Below are 24,242 nucleotides of genomic sequence, written 5' to 3' on the forward strand. Positions count from 1 at the left end.
GAATCGGTGCTGACCAAGTCGAAGAAGAAACTGTGACAAAATGATGGAGAAGAGTTAAAAGGAAGGTGGATGGCTTAATTGGCAAAATTGTAAGGGTAAGAGGATGAGTTTTCCGTATCGATTATGATGGAGTTCTTTCTCTGAATGATCTCGCCGATATATATAACTGTATAAATTGATTTGGAAAATAGTGGGGGAATTGATAGATTAAAGTTGCTGCATTTTACTATTTAGAATTTATGCCTTCAATTTCCTACAAAAATAGTGTGGTACTTTAGTAGTAACTAATCGTGAATTCGTGATAATAGTTTAAAGTTCCAGTACACCGATCAAAATGTCAATGAAATGTTTGAAATTTCCTTTTCAACCTTACACCACATTTGAGAAAGAAACTTGTTTCACGCATAGAAATTGCTGCTAAATGTATAGTATTATCAATTATCAATGGTGAGATTCTTATGTATACAAAAATCTAGACTAAGTATGATGGAGGACCGTCCTCAAATTCCTTAAAATCTCTCGGCCACAAGCACAAGAAGAAGTGGAGTTCATTCCAAGTCATACTCCTTTAAACGACCATTTCCGGATAAAGGATATTACAGTAGGGTCTACTCCAATCAAGATCATCATCGAAGAACAAGGCCAGCTCAATACGGATTGTCCTAATGAAGAGAAGCTCAATTTAGCTCAAGGCAAGCTCAACCACCTCACAACTCTCCAAGTCAGCTCAAATCTCATTTTTGAAGAAAACAAGGAGAATACAGATTTTAATGTCAAGACACAATTAGTGCTCAAAAGGGAAAGACAAGAATCTATCAAGACATCATCAAAGCATCCCCATTACCATTTCTTGGAGCTCAATTTCGTCCATATTCATGTGCTTGATCAGCATAAATGCAAGTTCATGCTCCTCACATGCATTACTTGCATTCACACCAACAAGGATTGCATTCACACCAACAATGGTTGCGTTCACATGAAGATATCAACGTTACCGATTCATCAAGGGTTCTATTCACATGAAGACTTCATGCATTTACTCCTCCATACATGGCAGTCGAATTTACATATGTATCTGAAGTTATTATTTTCGTTTTCAATGATGTATCTAGTTTATCTAAGTGTTTTCATTTATTTCTTATTCATGTTTGTGGTTTCCTAGGCTTTATGATCTGAAAAAGTCTCCTAGAGACTCATTGGCCGAATTCTGGCATTGTAATAGCCTATAAATGTGTGTTTGTGATTCAAATAAAATTAAGACTTGAAATTTGAGAGAAAATATGTATGTTAATTTTATCTTTAAAAGTGTAGTCTCTTTCGAAACTATAAGTGTGGATCTCTTTGAATACTCAAGTTGTTTGTTTACTTTGAAAACAAAACTCTGTCTAAACTCTTAGCCTAGAAACATATAGCTTTCGTCTTTCTCGAGGGGTTAGGAAATTTGGTCATTATAATTGATACATGGAAAGCTCTCTACTTTCTAAGTCATTTCTCTCAAGATCTCTAGCATTCAAAAAGGAACAAGGTTCGGTCAAAACCTTGCTTGTTTCTTGTTAGTTATCTTTGTCTCTTCCGATTCTGTTAAAGTAAGCTATGTTGGAGTAGCCTCTGGTCCAACATCCTTTGTTTTAACATCTATCTTCGTCCCTTTGATTTCACTGGCATATCTCGTGGCCTCATCGTCACCCGATACACCATAAGAGTATGTACAGGAAGTTCAAACCTTCCCATTTTCAGTGTTCATGTTTCTAACAGGTCCCTTTAACCATTTCCTAGCATCCAATACCCACCAAAGCATTATCAATCCTAAACCAATTCCTAACGCTACTGGCGGATAATTGAAATTGTCCCAAGAAATTGGGTAGTAAGTCGGTAAGAGAAAGACTGGACAAGTATAACAAATCCATAGAAATGCAACCATGCAAGTAAACTGGTCTTCTAGCTTTACCCAACTAAAATGGTCCCGGATTGAAATTCTTCTCGGCTAGCATCAGTCCAGCAAAGATCGGAACTGCATAGCCACCTACCCGACCAATCGTACAAATGGAAGTAATGGCTGTGAAAATGACATTGATCTTTAAAATTTGTAATCCTAGAAGTATGCAGATTTCTTCACAAAGCCATACTGCATTTGCCTAATCTGTTTGGGCTAAGTGGACCAACACTCAAAAGTTGTTGAATCCGGATACGTTTTGTGTATCGTTTTTTAGATTTCCGTATCGGAATTTATATATCGTTTATAATCGTAGGATACAAGACACATTTTATAAGCTTAAAATATATGATATAAAAGTATTGCATATTAATTACTAAATAAGTGACAAAAAAATATTATTAATCATCCATCATGATATAATTCACAAAAATGATTATAATGTATTCAATTTATAAGTATTCTATCGATTTACTATACAAATTGATTTCAAAAAACTAAAAAAAGATATTACTAAGCATTACTAAACCTTCAACCTTTTTTTTTATGTAAACTAGACCCTCAACCTACCATACTATCTTTCATTCAAAATTATGAAGTCTCCAACATCTTCAATATCTATATCTTCATTAGTCCTTCAATCTCTTCGACACCTACCGCAATCTTTTTCAATGTCTTTAACATCAATAGAATTAATATTTTTCGGACCTTTTTATCTGACATTAAAGTGTAAGGACACCATTGTAAACCTTGCCCAATTTTATTTAAATATAATTTGTGGTGAATCATTGTATCATAAAATTTCGAATGACACAATTAAATCGTAGGATTCGCAGGATTTATATGGAATATGGATCCAAAAATGACACTGCCCCTTGATATGTATCATTTTAACATAAAAAAATTGAAATTAGGATTCAAATCGTGTATCGTGGGATACTTACAACTGTGTCAACACTAATGAAAGACCCATATATTAACACACAAAAAATTGTCGGAAAGATCAAATAATAAAAAAAACAAATCAACCACAAAACAAAACTTAGGCAGAATTGGACCAGACACCCAAAAACTAGGGTTTGCGCATTGCAAATTCAAACCTTACCTAATGGATTGATGATATTTCCATAATTGCCTCGTGTTAAAGTACAACTACAACAAATAGTGTCATAATTTAGTGTAACCATAATGTCTAAAGATCTTTAATGAAATGGCAACTACTATTCATGTACTCACAAGACTCCAAATTATTTTTAACTTTTTATTTGAGTAATGCCCTGTGACTCCACTTGTGTACTAAGTATGTGTATTAAGTATGATAGTACATTAATGTCGACATATAAAGTATTTTAGATATTTATGCAAACTATTTTTATTTTTTATTTGAATTTCCACTTCTAGGTATACAAAAAAGAGCAAGACATAAAATTATAGCTAAGATTTTTATACTGCCTATTATATTTCTACACAACAAAAAACAATGATCATTACATTTAATAGCATTGACAAGATTCAATGATGGTTCTAGGGATGCCGATTGAGAGAGCAAGTGAAATCCCCATTTGAATTGCAACAGCTTCGGCCAGGCCTATATCTAAGATTCCATTATCGTAAAAGGATTGGTGTGAGATGACATTGGCTTGATGGTCCCAAATAGCAGGCCCTAGGCCCCATTTCCCAACATTTGAGAATAACGTCGCATCGGTGTTAATTTTGGAAAAGTTTACTGCTGGATGAGTCCAGGCATTCGCAGGAGTGGAAAACTTATGGGTTACATTTGTTGAGTAATCTTCCTGAATTTTTGAGGTTGTGATCGCAATTGATGCTGAAGCGAGACATGTTGAATCAGCTCATGACTTGTTTCTTTTCTTTCATATAAGCCAGATAATGACAATCAGGGAGTCCCTTTTGTCAAGCAGTTAAAACATTCGGTAAAACCAATCAAAGAAAACTCCATTTGCCCATGCAAGAATAGTATGATTAGGGAGTTGCCAAACCAACCTAGCCCACGGACATGTAATAAATAAATGTATCATGTTCTTAGACTCAATCCCACACACCGGACAGCTAGATATTGGATCCAAACCTCGAGATTTAAGATTATCTTGTGTGGCTAGGCTTTAATGTCCCAATCGCTACAAGAAATTCTTAATTTTCGCCAATACTGGCACATTTCAAATGAACTTTCAAAACAATGAATGAGATATTCTTACATGTTGTGCGAACGAGATCAAGCGCAACGTGGTAAGCACTTCTAACTGAGAAAATATGATTCTTTGTGCATCTCCAAGTGAATAGGTCAGATTGCGAGCTCATAATTGGAGTGACCAGATTGTGTGAGGATGTGAGAAGTGGCAGATTATTTACTGTTGGAAGATTCCAAATACCTGTTTGAGGATTGATCAGTTGTCAAACCATGAATAACCCATTCTCAGAAAGTGTTTTTTATCTGTCATCTGAAAAGGAGATATCAGTAAAGCCATGGATCGTCAACAATTTTGATTTTGCTTCCATCTCCCACACGTCATATTCCTCCCTTGACTAAGGTCTCTCGTCCTTCCAAAATTCTTCTCTATATAAAAGATGGACTGTTCCCGAGTTTTGCTTCAAAGAAAATGCTATGCTTGTAATATTTGGCTTCCAGGGACTTTGCCACAAGGGATGCTGGGTGTTGAACTAGCCTCCAACCTTGCTTGGCGAGCAAGGCAAGATTGAAGGCTCAAATATTTCTGAAGCCTAGACCCCTAGATCGTTTAGCAGCAGACATAGTAGGCCAACCAACCCATCGTACCTTTCGCATTTCACCCCAATAGAAATATCGAATCGCTTTATTTATTTCGTGAATAATCTTCATAGAAATACTGAAACAAGTCATAGCGAAAGTGGGTATAGCTTGTATTATCGCTTTAATCATGATTTCTTTTCCTGATTTCGAAAAAAACTTTGAAGATCAGAAGTTTAGTTTTCCTCATATCATGTCTGAGAGAGATTTAAAACTAAAAGCTTTTGAGCTTCCAACCATCAGAGGTAGCCTCAGGTATTTCTCATGACAATTCACCTCATTGATGCCCAAAATCGATTTTACTTCAAGTCTGGCTTCTCGAGCAAAGTTGGGGCTGAAGAATATCCTTGATTTTGCTTCGTTTATTTTCTGACCAGAGATTAACTCATACAAGCAGAAGTATTCCTCAAATTGGCAACCTCCATTGCATCTAGCTTGGCGAAAAAGAGATTGCCATTGCGAATAATAGATGAGTAATACTGGGACTGCCACGAGCTATACATCAACCTGTTAATCGACCAGAACCTTCAGCTGACGCAATTAGGGCCGATGAACCTAAGAAAGGCGATAATGGGTCACCTTGTCTTATACCTCACTTTGGGAATTGGCTCCTGGGACGAAGAGACCTTTGAAAGCACTTACCTTGGTAAAGAAAAAGAGGTACATCTTTGTATTAGGCTCAATCCTTATCGTAAAAGTTCAAGGGGCGAAGCGCTGGAATATGGGCAAGAAAGAAGAGGATGAGGCCATTGATTCGAAAAAAGGGAAGAAAGCTATTCATTCTACAACTCATGAATAGTTTGGATTAGCTCTCCAATGTTTGCAACCTTTATCTTTCTGCCAAAGTTGCTCAGGGCTAGCTCTACTCATGATTTCTTAATGTTGATCTATAACAACATGTTTTCTTCAAACGGGTTTGATCGGGTTCAACGTACAAGGTTTGGTTCAATAGTGAATCATGTCGTGATTAATTGGTTGACGTATTTGACAATAGACTGATTTGGAATATATTGAAGACTCCTAAATCAAGAAGGAAAAGGATATTTGACAAAATATTCTTTTATCACTTTGATTCCTATTTGGCGTCAATAAAAGAAAACCCTACTTCATGAGAATATAAAAAGAATTTGGCAGAGATCTTTTTACTTGTCCTTCGGACTAGTTTTCTCACAAGAAGGCGGAGCACAACGTTACCATTGAAAACTTTCACAAAAGTAGATCTTAGTCTTCTTATTAGTGTTTTCATTGTACTGAATAGTCACTAATTCATTCTCTCAAGGAATATTATAATAGTGAAAACATAGTTTGAAAAGGATCCTATAGCCGGGACGGTTGTAGTTTCACTTAGGTTTACCAATTGAGTAGTGGTGAGACGAGTTTAAGGCGAGCCGTGAGAACATTTCACGCTTGTGACTAGTAGTGGTGAGGCGAGCAGGGAATGAGCCGTGGGAAAATTCCATGTACTTGTAAAATTTATGATAGTGAAACGGCTCTGGACGAGGTCCCGTGGATGCAGATTCCGTATTGGTTTCGAACCACGCAAAAAATATCATGTATATTTTATTTCTGCACTTCATTGTTTCTGCCTGCTTAAACACGCGATTTGTCTTAATCTGCTTAACTGTGACAAAATCGAATTAACTTAAATATTTCCGCAAAATAAAGACGGCATGTGTTCCTTCATTGAACGATTTGTAAAATGTTTAAGGTAGATTGTTAGTTGCTAAAAGGTACATCAACAAGATTCACTAGTTTTTAATTTTTATATTTCTTCCACAAATAGGTTCATTTATTGTCAATGGAGTTAGAGCAAGTACACGTATTTTTAGCGATTGATTGACCATTTAACAAGTTGATCGTGAAATTCGGCTGGAATGGAACAATTACCATGAGAACGAAAAAGTTAAATTAATTAATAGGTGTTGGGTAGATATGTAATTACATGCAAAAATAGTAAATTTTTTAGTAGTCATTTTTTCATGTCATTGCATTAAAGAGAATTAAAGATGTTCGTTTGCACTTAATAAATCTTTTAATTTAAATGGTTAAGAGTTTGTACTGTTAATAATTTTTATTTTTTTATTTTAAAATCACTTATTACATCTTAATTACGTCTGAATCGGTGGACTTCCATTTAATAATAAGTATGCTATATTACTTTTATGTTTCTTTAATAATTTGCCTGCTATTCTTCTTTTCTTTTCTAGTCTTCCCGATTATTTTCACGGTCGACGATAATAATATGACTAATCTCTAATTTTAATTGTCAGTATATGAAATGATAATATTTAATATTATTTATTATATATATGTATTTTTGCAGTTGTCAGTTTGTTATATTAAGTTGGATTTTTGTAAAGAGCGCAACATTACACTCTTTAAATACATTTAATAATACTTCATTATCTTTAAACCACTATAAAGTTAATATAAAAGTTAATGTATTAACCCATGTCAAATTAACTATAGTTACCCTTTAACCAACTACTTTTACTCATCTACTAAATTTTACAATAAAATTAATTTAAATATTATAATGATTTGTACAATTTGGCTACACAATATACAGAATTTATTTTATATTTCTCTACAAATCAATTTACTCTACAAATCAAAAAATAAAAAATTTCATTACTCATTCAAATAAAATACAGGCATTGTAATTTGAATTTTAATTCCTATATTTTACTGTATAATAATTAAAATATAATGAATATAAATTACTGTAATTTATGAAAATATTTAAAGATAAATTTAATTACTATATAATTATATTTGTTATTACAAAAATATGGAGAACTTTGAACTCGTAAACAATTAAATTACATTTTATTATTATTTAATTTTTTTGGTAGTTAAATCCATATGGTAAGTGAGAAACAAAAGAATATGAGGGCAGGCAATATGATAAAATAAATATATATATTGAAGTAATAATATATATAATTTTATCAGACCAAAAAAATTATTTAGAGATATAAAATAATAAAAATGAGTGAGTAAACTAGAGAGTTAATTACACTAGTTAAATATGGATTAAAATCAATACTTTTACATAAAATTTGTAGTTAATCTATATTAGTGGAGTGATATTAAATGTTTACAGAAAAATCTTGTTAAGTTATATAAGTCACTGGTCGTCCGTTGAACGAAATTCCGTACTTTTAAAAATTAATAATTTAAATATATTATATAAAAAATTATATAACTATTTTTTATATTAATATTATTAAATTTATGTCAAATATTATATAAAAGATAATTATTTTAACTCTATATCAATTAGAATTATTTTGATTTTATTTCAAAATCTACAATCCTAAAAATAAAAAGTTATTTTGTTTTCAAAAATAATAAACATAGAAAAAAGTAAAAGTCGCATATTAAGATTTGATTTCATAATAAAAATTATAATTGCATTTAATCAATTTAATTATTCTGAAAAATAAGATACACCCATTTTAATTAAGAATAAAAAAAATATATCAAATTTTTATTAGAAATAATAGTTTAATAAAAAAATTAAAAAAAGTATATATATTATACTTTTATTATGAATAATATTTTTAGTAATATGCCCATTTGAATAGGAAAAAAGAAGATGGGTATGTTTTTTAATGAATTTTAAATTGGAAAAATTGTTTAATAAGAAAATTAAAAAAAATATAGTATATTATAATTTTATTAGGAATAATTTTTTAAATAATAGATAGAAAATTGATTAGAAATAAAATTATTATATTAGGAAGAAATAATTGATAGAATTTTATTAGGTATCATTATATATTTATTGTGTTTTGATTTCCTAATTAGAATAGGAAAAAAATAATAGCATTGACTTAAAATTGTAACTTGAAACCTAGTTAAACTAAAAAATCTAAAATACATGTGTCAAATTACTATCATTCATCAATAAAACGTCATGTGTCGAATTTTGATTTGACAATAATATTTGCAATTGAATTTGCAATTTGAATAAATTGAAAAAGTCTCACTATTGTCTATACAACTCAATAGGCTCGTCCGTAGGACGGAAAATCCGTACTTTTAAAAAGTAATAATTTAAATATATCATATAAAAATTATATAATAATTATTCATATTAAACATTATTAAATATATGTCAAATATTATATAAAAGGTAATTATTTTAAATCTATATCAATTATAATTATTTTGATTTTATTTTAAAATCTACCATCCTACGATTAAAATTTTATTTTATTTTTAAAAATAATAAAAAATAAAAGTTACATATTAAAATTTGATTTCATAATCAGTAAAATATATTAAAACAGATTTTATAAAATTGAAAGATTGTGGAGCCTCCTAAGTTGATTATCCAATCAGATTTTTATTTTTTTAAATATAAATACCAAATAAAACAAAATAAAAAAAAAAAACTGCATCATGAAACGTGGTATCTTTGCGTAAAAAAATTGAAACGTTGCATCTCTTTATGGAAATACATCCTACTTTATTAAGCTCGCTTATCAATATTTCCATAGTCTCGCTTCTTCTGCAAAGATGTGTGGAAGAAATAATTAAATTTTTTTTTCCAGTCGGACATCGGAGAAGACATCGTCTCATGGCCCCTTTTAGTGCTTTACTCATGTTGGTGGCCCGATTTTTAGCCTCCAATTTTATATCTAAATCCCTTAATTCGTTAACAACACACTTCATTTTTTCTTTAAAATTTATCAAAGAAAGAATATATCATCAAAGTATGGGACACTTCAATTTGACATGGCGTCGATCAAGTGTGTTCATCAGAATTTTGGATGAAAGAAAAAAAAAAATATAAAACAAATTATTTGATATTTATTACGATTTTTAGATTATATTTTTAATTTGACAAATAAACAAGAAAGAAATTAGGAATTTCGGTTGATATTGCAATCAAATATGGTAATATTTTATCATTACTAATTGAAAAGAAGTGCAAAAGATTGGAATCGAACTCCATTTTAATCAAAGAAATCAACGCACGGATATCTCATTTGATATATTTATAAATTGAAAATAATAAAATTTTATATTTTGATCAAATTTTGAATTTTTATTATTATTTATCGGTAATTTAGTTTGTTTTGAATCCAATCATTTTTGTTTAGGTTTTTTTTCTCTAACGTGCAAGCCGCAAGTTAAAATTTCAAGTATGAAGTAAAAATTTTATTTTTTGAATATGTAAATTTTCATACTAAAATGTTTGGGATATATAAAATTTATATACTAATATAATATATGTTATTTTTTATTCATTTTTCTAATATGCAATAGTTCTATCAAATTTATATTTCAATTTTCTGAGATGGATGTGAATATTTATACAACTAAAAATGCTTAGAAAATCTAGGGCGACGCTCGGGTACTATACTAATAAAATTTATAATTGCATCTAATAAATTTAGTTATTTTTATTGATTGAAAAATAAGATCGGTCCATTTTAATTAAGAATAGAAAAAATATATATATACTAGAATTTTATTAGAAATAATAGTTTAAAAGAAAAAAATAATATATATTATAATTTGATTAGGAATAATATTTTTAATAATATACCCGTTTTAATAAGAAAAAACTAGATGTATCTTTTTAAATTAGAAATAGAAAAAAATAATTTTAAAAAATTTAATTAAAAAAAATTATTAATTGTTTAAAAAATGAGATATATTCATTTTAGTTAAAGAATAAGAAAAAAATATAACGGATTTTTGTTAGGAATAATAGTTTAATAAAAATAAATTAGAAACAATAATATACATTATAATTTGATTAAGAATGATTTTTTTAATAATAAGTTCATTTGAATAGGAAAAAAGGAAGACATTCTCTAATTAGGAAGAAATTAAAATAATATAATGAATTTTAATTAGAAAAAATTGTTTAATAAGAAAATTAGAAGAGAAATATAGTTATTATAATTTTATCAGGAATAATTTTTTAAATAATAGATAGGAAATTGATTAGGATTAAAATTAGACAATAGCGATACTTTTAATTTTAAAATAGAAAATAATATTATTGACTTAAAATTGTAACTTGAAATCTAATTAAACTCAAAGTTCTAAAATACATGTGTCAAATTATTATTCATTAATAAAACGTCATGTGTCAGAAATTGATTTGACCGTAAAAAATTTGCAATTGAATTTATAATTTAAACAGATTTAAAATTAAATATATCGCTATTGTCTATAATATAAGATATTTCAACAAACATTAATATTACAGCTATGACCTAAAATATATGATATTTTATACTTTTAAATTTATTTATATAAACGTCTATTTTTAATCGATAATCTTCGTTATAAATATGTCAATATTTTTATTATAAATATATCAATATGATTAAAAAAAAAATATAAAATATCGTCTACATTTTTATTGAAGTAGTATTTTTTCTTTTGATATTAGTATTTTTTAAAAAGGTCATAAATCGGTTTTAAGAAAAAAAAAAAAGTAATTGAGATGATTAGCTTTACGTATCTCTAATAAATATTTCTACCAACAAAACTAAATAAAACTATTCAGGATATTCCTTTATACCTATACCTAGGAAAAGTTTGTGCATTTTTTTTTTTTTCACAAAAGAATCGTAAATAATCTCCCATTAAAAAAAAGAATAAAAACAAAACAAAATAAGTGAGTGGTGGGAGAGCATTAATGTGGGAAGGGAGGCTTTGGTGGTCCCCTCACATTTAAATTGAATGCCGTCGTATATGCACCACCTGTCTTCCCTTGTCTAATTACTTCTAAAGATTTTTACTTAACCTCTCTTTATTATTACTACCTTTTTAACTGCAATCAAATCAATTAATTCGTTTTATTTTTATCTAACTACTTTCCTAATTAAATTACAGATTTAAAAGATGCTAGTACGACTACGGAGTATAAACCATGCGTTTATTTCCGCCATTGAATCATAACTTAGTACGTATTTTATCGTTCATAATTAAAAATTAGGCAAAAGTAACTGTTTGGTCCCTGTTTGAAACATTGTTGAATCGTTTCATCCCTCTAAACATATAGTTTACTCTTTAGTCTCAACGTTTACGCTGTTTGGTCCTTTTACATTAACGGACGTTAAATTTCGCTGATATGACACTTATAACCCATCAAAACGTGACACGTGTCAATTACGTGTTAAAAAGATTCACCTAGACTTTGATATATATCACATCATGAATCGGACCAAAAACCGAATCGAACCGAATCTAAAAAAGGAGAAAATCAATTTATCTTCTTCTTCGTCTCGTCTCCTTTGTTGTGTTCATAAAATTAAAAAAAAAAACGTTCGGAGACAACTAGCGTTTTGCAGCCTAGCACGTTGAAGATCAACTTCTTCAAAACAGGAAGTGATCAAACATCATCTAGGACGACCAAAGACCGTGATTCGATCTTCCAATCGTACTACAAATTCCAATCAAGGATTACATCTTTAGTTCCAAGATTAATCCCTGATAAAAATCCTCAAATCGTCGCCCTCAGATGCTCTACATTTGGAGACTACAGTGATGAACAATATTTTGTTTCTAAAGTAACCTGCAAATTTCGATTCAACGATTTTATCAATCAATACAATCCAATCCACCAGATAAATACAAAAATCTTAAGGAACTTTCCTTCCTCTCATAGCATGTTCTTTTACAACCAACAATCATACCCTAATTGATGTGTATCATTTTTTAATTTTTTAATTTTTTAATTTTGAATAATTAAAGTTGGTTTATAATTTTATTTTATGATATATTTAATAATAATTTTAGTATAATATTATAAGATGAAAAATATAATATATTTTTATTTTATATTAATTTATACTTTAAGATGGATGGATGAACCCTTGATGAAAAATATTAAAAAGTACTATAACCAAACGCGTCCTTACCAATAAAAACTTAAAAAAATTATAATTGTCACATATCAGTTACTGAATGACTGTTGGTTGCAGAAAAACCTGCTATAGGTGGAGGGAAGTTTTTGCCAAACCCTAAATTATAAAGATAAAACAATTACTTACATTTAACATCTTCATCTCAACAAACATGGAAACCTAAAGTCATTTTCCCAAATCCACCAATTCCAGAAATTCCAACAACCCAATTTCCATCTTTCCTAATCAGCATCTCCTTCACTTTTCGCTTCCCTAATTCTAAACCTCCAAACCCTAGACTCTCATTTGAATCACCAGCTTCCTTCTACTTACCTACCTCCACCCCCCAGTCGGCGGAGCCGATACCAACCACCCACCATCGCCACCAACTCCGATGCCAGGATCGAACCTCTCCGCATTCTCAAGCTTTCTATCCAACTTGTCGAATCTCTCAGCATTCTCATACCTCAAATGATGCAAACCAGCTAGAACGTGTGATGGGAGGATTATATTTACGAACCTAGAAATGGTCTTGACTAATTTCTCCATCTTTCGCGTCAATTGCATATTCTTATAGAAATTCCACCGCCTTGATTCTAATACATTTTTGCCCGTTCGTTGCCGTCTTTAAAAATCTTATGGGTTTCGCTTAACTTTCGTCATTATGATCAATTGGAGACGAGAATTTTCTCCTTTTTCAAGTCGGTTTGATTTCGGTTCGATTTTCGGTCCGATTCATGATGTGATAGATAACAAAGTCAAGGTGGATTTTTTTAACACGTAATTGACACGCGTCACTCTTTGATTGGTTATGAGTGCCATATCAGCACAATTTAACGTACGTTAGCGCAAAATGATCAAACAGTGTAACGGAAGCGTAAACGTTGGGACGAAAGAGTGAACTTTATATTTGGAGGGACTAAACGGTTCAGCAATGTTTCAAATAGGACCAAACAGTTACTTTTGCCTTAAAAATTGTACACAAACGCTATTCTCTCCGGTCCACTTCAAATGTCTCGTCATGAAATTTGTTTTGGTTCATTTTAAGTGTCGTTGTATGAAATCCATACATATTTGAGCTCTTTTTCCAATTTTATCCTTATATTTATTTCAATAAATACTTCATTTTGAATAAATATTTATGACTTTTCATTACGAAATACTTGAAGTGCCCCTCTTGAAATGCACCGAAGGGAGTATGTTGGATGAAGACGGTAAAATAAATAAATAAAAAAGGCAGGATAGGGGCGGCGATTAACATAATATTTTAATAATATTGAAATAATAAATAAAATATTTATACAAAATAACTTGAAATGAATTGAAACTTTTTTTCCTTTTTTTTCCCGCACTTTATCATGAAGAAATGTTTTTAAATATTCACACTCATTATTTAAATTATAAAAAATTGTTTTTTTTTTTGAAGTTAGGGATGGAAAAATTGTAACGAATCCAACAATATATTCATTCATTTAAGCAGCTAAAAGACAACTAGTGAAGTAGGCATCGAGAGGACAAAGCGAAACGAATGTGAATGTAACCACACGATACTATTGGACAACATACATACTTACTTCTCATTCAAAGTACATTAGTGTAAACTGTTGGGAGTAAATGCGATGCCATTTACATATCCTCGACGAGATGTCATCAAGTGAACCTAATAGACTCGGCATTGTTGTTATTACTAAGTAGTACTATCATTTTAAGCAGATGAGCAATTAAGAGTAACTGACAAAAGAAAATAGTAATAAATGAGTTTACCAGTAGACAAGTGATTAAATTTAGAAGAAGAAAGAAGAAATGAAAATAGAACTGCTGTAATAAGTGTAGTTTTGTCTTTTTTTTGAATATCAAGTGTAGTTATGTCTATATGGAGGAGAAAGCACATGAGCTTATCTCCATCCGTTATAAATCTCTCTGATGCCCACGTTTTCAGTCCCAACATTATTCCATCCTTGCCCACTTTTATTTTTTTCTAAGATATTTGATTTCAAGATTCATCCTTCGATAATAACTTAAATTAAAGGAACTATTTTTTTTTTGCCAAAAAAAATAAAAGAAAAGGACCTTTTTGACTTTTAAATTTTTAAAAATAAGTAGAAGGGTCATCTCATCTCATCTCATTTCATATTATAAATTTGTAGAGAATTTCTTGTGTTGCGGTAGATGAGAAATGAGTAGTTTAGGTGAAGAAGTGTGTGGTCCATTCCGTCGTGTTCTTCTCATCTCTGCTGGTGCTAGCCACTCTGTTGCTCTTCTCTGTATGTTAAAACCCTCTCCTTCTCTCTCTCTCTCTCTCTCTCTCTCTCTATGATCAATCAAATATGCCTATGTGAAAACTTTATGTTGGTTTAGTCAGACTTTTTTCAGAATCGCCAATGTTCAGTTATCTGTTTCATTTTGGAGCTCATTTCAGCTAACCCTTTTAGCTAAATTGTTGAAATCATTTGCCATTTTGTTCAACTTTGAAGTTCGTCCTTGCTGTATTCATGGTGGTGAATAGTGATTTTCATCAATTGCACTCAACTAGAACAAGGTTTAAGCATGATTAGATTATTCGATTCTCAAAAGAACTACTATTGTCCTTTAAAGTTTTGATCTTTATATCCTTAGTTGTTGAAAACAGTTGTATGATCGTTGATTTTATCATCGGGATCCATTTCCATCGATATGCGATGAGAATTGGTGTGGCGGATTCTTCGATTTGTTTGTTCTCAACATGCGATTCCTATTTTTTGGTAATTTGGTATTCTAATTAACTTGAATTCATTTGACATATAATGTTGTTGATTGTAACTTACAGCAGGAAACATTATATGCTCATGGGGACGAGGAGAAGATGGCCAGCTAGGTCATGGTGATGCTGAGGATCGACTCATTCCTACCCATCTCAGTGCATTAGATGGCCTTGACATCGTATCCATCACTTGTGGAGCTGATCATACGATTGCCTACTCTGAGTCATCTTCGGAGGTTTATAGTTGGGGATGGTAAGTATGCCATTCTATTGTTTTTTACTAATCTAGAGTTTTTTTTGGCTTATAGCTGTTATAGATAGTATCGGATAACCACAGTTTATTCATTTGTCCTTTCTTTCCATTATATTTTATGTTAAAACAGAAAGTAAGCTTATCTATTTGTTAATTTCAGGGGTGACTTTGGGAGGCTGGGCCATGGAAATTCTAGTGATCTGTTCACTCCTCTGCCGATTAAAGCATTGCAAGGGATAAGGGTAAAGCAGATTGCTTGTGGGGACAGCCATTGTTTGGCAGTTACAGAGGCAGGCGAGGTCCTGAGGTTGGTAGTCTTTCTTTTCAGTTTCAATTTTTCTCCTTTTCCAAAGTTACAAAATTCCAGTTTCATGTTTGGAGGCAAAGGGATTGCCTTTACTATTTAATAAATCATTCCTCTCCAAAATAATGATAAAAGTGATACTCTATCAACTACTGAGCACCCGGAACAGTCTTTAGCCTTAGAGATGATTCTTCTTTATTTGAAAGTCGTGCACATTTACCGGATTAGTTTTTCACATGTGGCCAAATATCAAGTCATTTTTTGTGCTTGTCAGTGGTAGCATGACTATATCTTTGGTAAATGGGGTCTTGAAGTTTCATGTAATACTTATGATTTTGATCATAACAAGAACTCTAAACAGTCATACTTGCCAATATAGTTCCATAACTTCTGAATGTACTCTAATATTTCAAGTTATTCCCTCTTTTGAAGCTGGGGAAGAAATCAAAATGGTCAACTTGGTCTTGACTCTATTGAAGACTCTCCCGTGCCTCAAAAAATTCAAACATTTCAGGTAATATTGAATTTCAAGGATTATATCTGGTTCGTTGTGGTTCAAGATTCAATGGTGTTGTCGTTATTAATGCTCTATATATAGTTTACAGGCATTTAATTTTCATGCTTTACATTGGTCACATTTCATTTTTTTAGGGGATACCTATCAAGATGGTAGCAGCTGGTGCAGAACATACAGCAGCAGTTACTGAAGATGGAGAACTTTACGGATGGGGTTGGGGTCGTTATGGAAACTTGGGTTTAGGTGACAGAAATGATCGCTTAGTTCCAGAGAAAGTTTTTGGCAACAATGTAGGTTAAAAAACCCTTTTTGGAATGTATATGTGCTTTTTGAAAGTTTTATGTAATGCAAAAGAGCATGAGAATTCAATGTCAGGTTTATTGTGAATTTTTCAGGTTGAGAAAATGGTTATGGTTGCATGTGGATGGCGACACACGATATCCGTTTCGAATTCTGGGTCATTGTACACTTATGGTTGGAGCAAATATGGGCAACTCGGACATGGAGATTTTGAAGATCACCTCGTGCCTCATAAGCTGGAAACTCTCGAGGGCTGTCATATTTCTGAGGTGATTGTCTTCTATTTGCTTCTAGATTTAGAATAGCTCGTTTAACTAATTCGATGATTTTTTTTTCTGCCTTTTTGGTTCCTTATTATGCCTCATCTTTTCTTAAAACAAAAATTGCAGATATCAGGAGGTTGGAGACACACAATGGCTCTTACCAGTGATGGAAAACTTTATGGCTGGGGATGGAATAAGGTTGAGATTTGAGAACATCTCCTTCCTCAATAATCCTTTTAAGGGATGATGGTACTGTTGGCCCTCGAACTATGACACTTGTTACATCTGAGACTATCTAATTGGCCTTGAACGTTCAAATTGTAACACAGATAGGACCATTCCATCTGATGTGGCAGTGACATTTAACTCACCCACCCACGTACAGTTTAATGAGTAATGACAGGGTCCAAGTTGTGTTATACGGTTTGAAAGTTCAAGATCCCAGATTTGCAGACAATTAGTTTAGCGTCTTATTTAGTTAGATATCAAAAGTGGCAAATTTCAAGGGCCAAAAGTATGACTGTCCCTATTTTAAAATGCATGTATAAATTTTAGGTTAAACTTCTCTGTTCTTCCATGTAGTTTGGACAGGTTGGAGTTGGTGACAATGTTGATCATTGCTCTCCTGTGCAAGTTAAATTCCCCCGTGATCAGGCACGTTCTTCATCCTGTTGTACCTTGTTCTGAAGTTGGTTATAACTTCAATATCAGTTCTTCGGGTTTTTTCTCTCTTTCACTTTCACTTTCACTTTCAACTCACATTTATTTTTATTTATTTCTGACAGAGGGTGGTTCAAATCTCATGTGGATGGAGGCATACACTGGCTGTTACGGAACGCCAAAATGTATTTTCCTGGGGAAGAGGTACTAATGGACAGCTTGGCCTTGGGGAATCAAAGGATAGGTAATATTTTTGTTTGTGTATATAAGATTGCTTCTATTTTCTCTTTCACTTCTGTACTTTATGTCATTATACTCGATGAGGAACAATGAGAACTTGTAAAAAACGAAACAGGCTTTCATTTGACATTCTGCATTAAAAATGTAAAAAAGCTAACAACTTTACATAGTGGTTAGCTCTCATGTTCTTCACAACCCCCTAGAAAATTTATAATATGGTATCTCCTAGCTATTGCGTATTGACCTCTGTTTTTTTATTATAAAGGAACATTCCAATGATAATCGAAGCTCTGAGTGTTGATGGAGCAAGTGGGCAACAAATAGAGACCTCAAGTGTGGATCTATCGTCAGGTGCGCCATTATTTTCACCGTCAGACATTCCTTGTGGGTATTTTAAGAAGTAGCTTAATTTCTAGACATTCCTCATTTCTCCATAATTATCTTTTTGACAGGAAAAACCTGGATCTCACCTTCTGAGAGATATGCAGTAGTTCCTGGTGAAATTGTAAGTGCTTTTGTAAAAATTGTCATTATCAATGCTCGTTTTCTGTTATAAAACTTTTCAAGAGAATGATGTTTGATCATTTCGTACGTTTCTCTAGGTCCAGGGAAGTGAGTTAAGTGTCCCAGAGAATGACGTGAAGCGCGTTCGTCATTGAAAATCCTTACTTACAGACTAAGCTACCAATATCGTATGTAGGCAGTGCTGCAGCTGACTTGTTTCTGTAAATCCGTGCTTCTTAGTCCGGGCCTCTATAAAATTAGCATTTTTTTGAGTCCTTGCTAATGTCGTGCTTTGCTTAATTAGGGGAAAGTATTATATAACCATTATTATGAATAAAACTGTGTTTTTATTGGCAATGCTTGGATGTGATCTGTTGTTCTGGCTGAGCATCTTATTATAGGGATTATGTCTCGTGCTATTTTCGTGAAACGAACAGTTTCTTGTTCCGGTCGGAAAAGGATTGTGCTGCATCCACATTACTCTATTTGTATTAACCATATTTGTTTTCTGTTCATCCGACGGTCAAGATTCAATCATGTGATTTTCATGGAGAGACTGATGAGAGGCATATTGATATTTGATGTTGTCCATGAGTCGGACATCAAGCACATGTCCCTCTTTCTATACGTGCCATCCATTTACTGATGTATTCATTTATATGATTGGTCAGAGTCGATTTGATTTGATTTTGGTTGCAATAATGTTTGAATAGCCGTCCTAAATTTATGTCAAGAAGTAACCCAATCGGATTTAGAAGATTTTCCAAATCCTAGTCCTCAATCAATTGATTATATGTCGATTCATCTTTCAAAGTTAAACTATGTACATCTTCGAGGTCTCCAATTTCAATAAGTTGACTAGTGGGTTAAGCTGAATTGATGATTCCCATTCACAGATGTTAAACGTTTTGAACAAGATATTGGCCAATTACTTCCTCTAGTCCACGTAAAATATTGCATAATAAAATTTGATTTGATCAATTTTAGTGTATTTTAAATTTTAATCACATCAATACATATTTTAGCTGATTTTCTAATCATGCCTTCAATTTAATTTACTATGTTAACATAAGAAAATGTAGAATCTAATAAATTGTGTAATTTTTTTTGATAAAAGGAGGGAATAAATTATTATTAAATAAAGAATCAAATTACAAGATGATCGAGCTAGTTTACTTTTCCTGATTAATAATTCTCGGATGAAAGGCGGTAAAAACCGTAGGTATTATTAATCAAGGTCATGCATAAACTAGCCACTGGGGCAAATTACAAAATATCTCAAAAGATTTAACAAAGACAAAACAATGCCGCTAGAATATACAAAATGCGAGCATCGTACAATACATCAAATTCAAGAGCAGCCTATTTAATAGATGCATCAAGTAGTGCAGAAGACTCAACATCGATCATCACCTCTACCAAAATCAATCAAGAATACACCAACCACAAAAACACACCTGAGCTAAAAAACCAAGTTTGCTTTAACACATGCCCCAATATTTAAACAAGCCTAGCATCCAGCTAACGATCACGACACCTTTGAACCACATAGGGGACATGAAATAAATACAACTTCGTTGTGAGGCCTGGCAACCTCAATCACCTCTCCCTAACACATTACTCCTCCTCTAGTCTATCCTTCAATTTACCGATAATAAATATTAGTATAAACAAACCAACCAATCAAAGCTTGCCCTTAGCAGACTACCCATTCGCAACACTTTATCTCCATTCCACACCAACTACACTCCTCATGCCCACGAAAGAACAACATTTAATTCCACTGTTTTGGTGTTCACAAAACATAGCAAAGCAAAAATATGTATCCTGATCAAACTCTTGGTAAGAGTTATTGCACATAGTCAGAGGTCTGACAATTGATGCATCCACATCAAACAAAGCAAAACAAATATGTGATTCCAAAAAATCCTCTGTATTTTCTTTTTTGATCGAGAAGCCTATCACTTAAATTAACCCAAAAGAAAAAATAATTAGTCAAGGCTACTACTACTAATGAGTCAGGATTAGCGTGAAGGGTTTTTAGGAGCAACTTCTTCTAGGAACTCCTCCATATTTGTTGTAACTTTATCTACCGTCGAATCCAATAGCATACTCAATTGGAATCCTGTAGTGACTAGCTCTTCGGGCAAAATCTCAAGATTTATCTCACTGCAATGGTCAACGTTAAGGTCGCCAAGATCATCAAGGTTCTTGGACTTGTAAACGCTTTTAGAAGCCCTTTTAGACGTCGAGTACCTGAGATTAGATTGTGGTCGTGAAGAGTGAAGAGAGTGAAGAATCGTAGGATGAACAACATGATTATCAATCTTAACGGGAATCGTGACCAAATCAGTTCCCTGTGAATAACGCTATTAAATTCAGAAAAATGAATATACTTAATAAATTATGTAATTAATAAGGGCATACAAGTCATTATTTATTTATTTCAGTTCACGAATCAATTTTTTAATAGGATTTTTCTAAAGAGTGAATTGCACTCTTTTTTTTTTTTTTATAATTGAATTGCACTCTTTAAGCCTTAAATGACATCCCATATTTATAGAAAAACTATAAAATTCAATTGAAAAATTCAATCTATAACCCCTCTTTAACCATTATAGTTAACACATTATTAATTAATATAGTTTAACTCAAATTATAATATTTTATATTAAATATAAAGCTTTTACATTTTTTTTCTTTATCTATACTGTACGTAGTAAAACTGAGTTATGCTCTAAACATAAATCTTTCAAATTTTCAAAAGAATGAGATCATACCTTATACATCGAGTTATATTCTTTTTTTTTATGATACATATGAGTTATATTCTGATTGGTGAACTGAGGGATGATACATTTACCTCTAATCATGTATAGTTGTTCAATGAAACATCTTTAAATTGAGTTATTTAACTAGTACAGTTTATTATAAAAAAAAAACTACGTATAGTACACTACTAAAAAAATTATGTAAAATATTTTTTTATTTGATATAAAATATTGTAATTTGAGTTAACTACACTAATTAATTGATAAAAAAAATTATGTAAAATATTTTTATTTGATATAAAATATTATAATTTGAGTTAACTACATTCATAAAAAAAAAATGAGTTAACTACACTAATTAATAATCGGTTAACTATACTAGTCAAAAAGGTGAAAGAAATTGAAATTTTCAATTTAATTTTATAGTTTCCCCATGATAATGAGATGTCATTTAAGGCCTAAAGAGTGCAACATTGCACTCTATAGAAAAATCATTTTTAATATTATATTATGTATTTTTATTACCTGACATTTGGAGTGGTCGAAATGAGTAATGCCTAACACATTTACATGGTAGAATGTGATTGGTGTACATTTCATCGAATCGGAAAGATTCATAATTATCGGGAAACCCGAAATCGAGCTCCATATTTCGAAATTATGACACAATTTACAGAAGTGAAGCTTACTAAATTTAATTACCTTACAAATACATACACCATCCAGTTCCAGGACCTTTTACAGAAAAAGTTGAACCCAGAATATTCAATAACTAGGAAATTTGAATCAGTAGCTAGTTTTGAATGGCTTGTAAACCTTTAGGTCTAGCATGACTCCAGCAATTGAGCCAGAAGCTGCTGCAATTGAAACAACAAAACAAGCCATACTTAACATTTGAAGACAAATCCATCTTGTGCTCCATTTCGGAATCTTCTTCTGCGCAATGTACATCTCCACAGGAAAATACACTGTCAGGGGCCAAAATCCGAATGCGCCAAGAATTCCTACAATGTCGTTGAAGAAAGGGAGCAGCATCGAGATGATCGTGATTAGGATCACGAAAATTGTTCTCCAAACCAATCTGAAGAGGTTCAGGTTATATGTGCAAATACCTAGAACAGGAATTTTGAATTCTTTCGTAATGAAGTAACTCTCTGGCCATTTTTGGAGTGCTTGTTTTTCTACGAAGGCGAAAATGGGTTGGCAGAATACTTGATATGCTCCAACGAGGTGGATTACTATGGCTGCATTGGCGATGTCTAGAAGCCAAAATGGGTTGTAGAATCCGAAACCAGTTAGGAGATTTCCTGGAGCTTGGTCTCCGAAAGCTGCATAGCCCATACAACCACACAGCATGTAGAAAATTGTTGTCACCGAAATGCTTAGCTTCGCGGCCTTTTTCATTGTCTTAGATTCTGCCGGTGGAGATCTGACCGTATCCTGGAAAAAGATAATCATTTAATAATTCACATGGCAATGTTCAAAAATGTAATTTCCCTATTTTGGATTAGAAATATTTTATAGAAACCTGAATTTCTATGAGGATAACCGAAAAGGAGTAAGCGAAAGCTATGTCTCCAAGAGCTTGGAAACTTCTCCAAATTTTTTCAGTTTCCGTAACACTGCTTCCAATACTAATTCCTGTGAGATTGCCTTTGAAAAATCCGCTAGCTTCATTAATACATGCAATCAAAGAATCAAAAAGTTTTAGTCAGTTGAAGATTGATTAAACTGACAAAGTTAACAATCTCAATCAGCAGACAATTCTAATCAACTAACCTACAACTTGCGCAATTCCTAGGCCGAGACCAATGACAGAGTACGTAAAGGACATGACCGCAGCAACAATTGATAGCCACCATAGTTGATCAAAGTCAGGGATCTGTGAAAGCAGGATTTCAATACATCCAAATAAGATCATATATGGATTGCTGGACATGTGACAAGGATTTTTCCCATTGCTGTCATGGAAACAGTTTGATCTTTTAATAGCCCTGCCAATATCAAATAATTAACAGGTAACTAATTAAGCAACAATTCAAAACATTTTCCTAAGAAACAAATTACATAAGCTATTTTTGACTTTAAATTCCAGAGTAGTGTAGCAAAAGAAACTAAAACTAATATAACTCACATCATGCTGATCGATGCTGCAATGGTGTAACCGATGGCTATGCCAAAGAGATTCAAGTATTGAATTATACCACAAACCTTAACCTTATAGCCACCTGAAAAAAATGATCAAGTTCGTGTTAAAGTTATTTTGGGACAAGGTAATATAAGTGAATATTTCGGAGGGATTATAAATTTACCTAGAATGGTGCGAACTGCATCCATGTAAGTGTAATTTCGCTTTCCGGAGACAGGATCGCCGACCCTGTAACATTCAGAGAGGAGGGAAGAGGTATAGAAGCTGACAAATGAAAACAAGAGCATGACAGCAGGGCCAGCCACCCAACCAAGCTGAGCTATGGCCCAAGCTAAAGAGAGAACTCCTGAGCCAATAACGGCCGTTATGATGTGAGAACTCGCTGTCCATAAAGTTCCTGGAAAAAAATTGTAAACAAGCATATGTATATATAAACTCTAGTGAGTACTGTCCAAGGAGAATATGGTCTAAAGAGAGGAAAGGCGCAATGGCTATAGTAATTAGGTACCAGTTCGCTTGAGGCGGCCATCGTCATCAAAGCATTTGGATCCATTCTGCGGAGGAACAGTTATAGAGACGTCGAAGACTTGGTGGTTGTGGTGGTGGTGGTGGTTTTGGCTCTTTGTTGTTGTGGTGGTGGTGGCACCCATATCTCTGGTGTATGAAGGGAGAATGAGTATATATGAATTTTAGACGTTTGTATTATATGTATAAATAGATCTTTCAGTCACTAAATTGATGGTACAGAAAAGTGAGAGTGAAGAAAGGTTTTAGTGAGGAGCTTTGGGAGAGTAATGGAGGTATATATAGATCGAGGTTTTTGAAATAAGATGCGGAATAGTATATGATAACTTGAGAGAATCTAAAATGAAATCAATTGTTTTCTTTCAAACTAATTTATTTTTCAGAATACCTTGGTCTAATTACTTTTTCTTTTATTTTTTCT

General features: G+C 32.3%; 2 protein-coding genes across 2 annotated transcripts; one reads left to right on the forward strand and one right to left on the reverse strand.

The window, feature by feature from the left end:
- The first annotated feature begins 14,771 nt into the window (after positions 1 to 14,771).
- LOC139882993 (ultraviolet-B receptor UVR8-like) lies at positions 14,772 to 18,531 on the forward strand. Its single transcript, XM_071867229.1, has 12 exons — positions 14,772 to 14,859; positions 15,402 to 15,588; positions 15,749 to 15,895; positions 16,325 to 16,406; positions 16,544 to 16,699; positions 16,805 to 16,978; positions 17,099 to 17,170; positions 17,555 to 17,626; positions 17,758 to 17,876; positions 18,138 to 18,223; positions 18,325 to 18,389; positions 18,475 to 18,531. The coding sequence occupies exons 1-12, from the start codon at positions 14,772 to 14,774 to the stop codon at positions 18,529 to 18,531; spliced, it is 1,305 nt and encodes a 434-aa protein (XP_071723330.1).
- Positions 18,532 to 21,933: 3,402 nt separating this feature from the next.
- LOC139882994 (amino acid permease 4-like) lies at positions 21,934 to 23,946 on the reverse strand. The gene is made up of 6 exons (XM_071867230.1): positions 23,805 to 23,946; positions 23,460 to 23,693; positions 23,282 to 23,375; positions 22,927 to 23,141; positions 22,676 to 22,818; positions 21,934 to 22,587 (listed from the first exon to the last, which is right to left on the reverse strand). The coding sequence occupies exons 1-6, from the start codon at positions 23,944 to 23,946 to the stop codon at positions 21,934 to 21,936; spliced, it is 1,482 nt and encodes a 493-aa protein (XP_071723331.1).
- Positions 23,947 to 24,242: the final 296 nt, after the last annotated feature.

Source organism: Rutidosis leptorrhynchoides, unplaced genomic scaffold (assembly GCF_046630445.1).
Source record: "Rutidosis leptorrhynchoides isolate AG116_Rl617_1_P2 unplaced genomic scaffold, CSIRO_AGI_Rlap_v1 contig335, whole genome shotgun sequence".
Classification (NCBI taxonomy): Eukaryota; Viridiplantae; Streptophyta; class Magnoliopsida; order Asterales; family Asteraceae; genus Rutidosis; species Rutidosis leptorrhynchoides.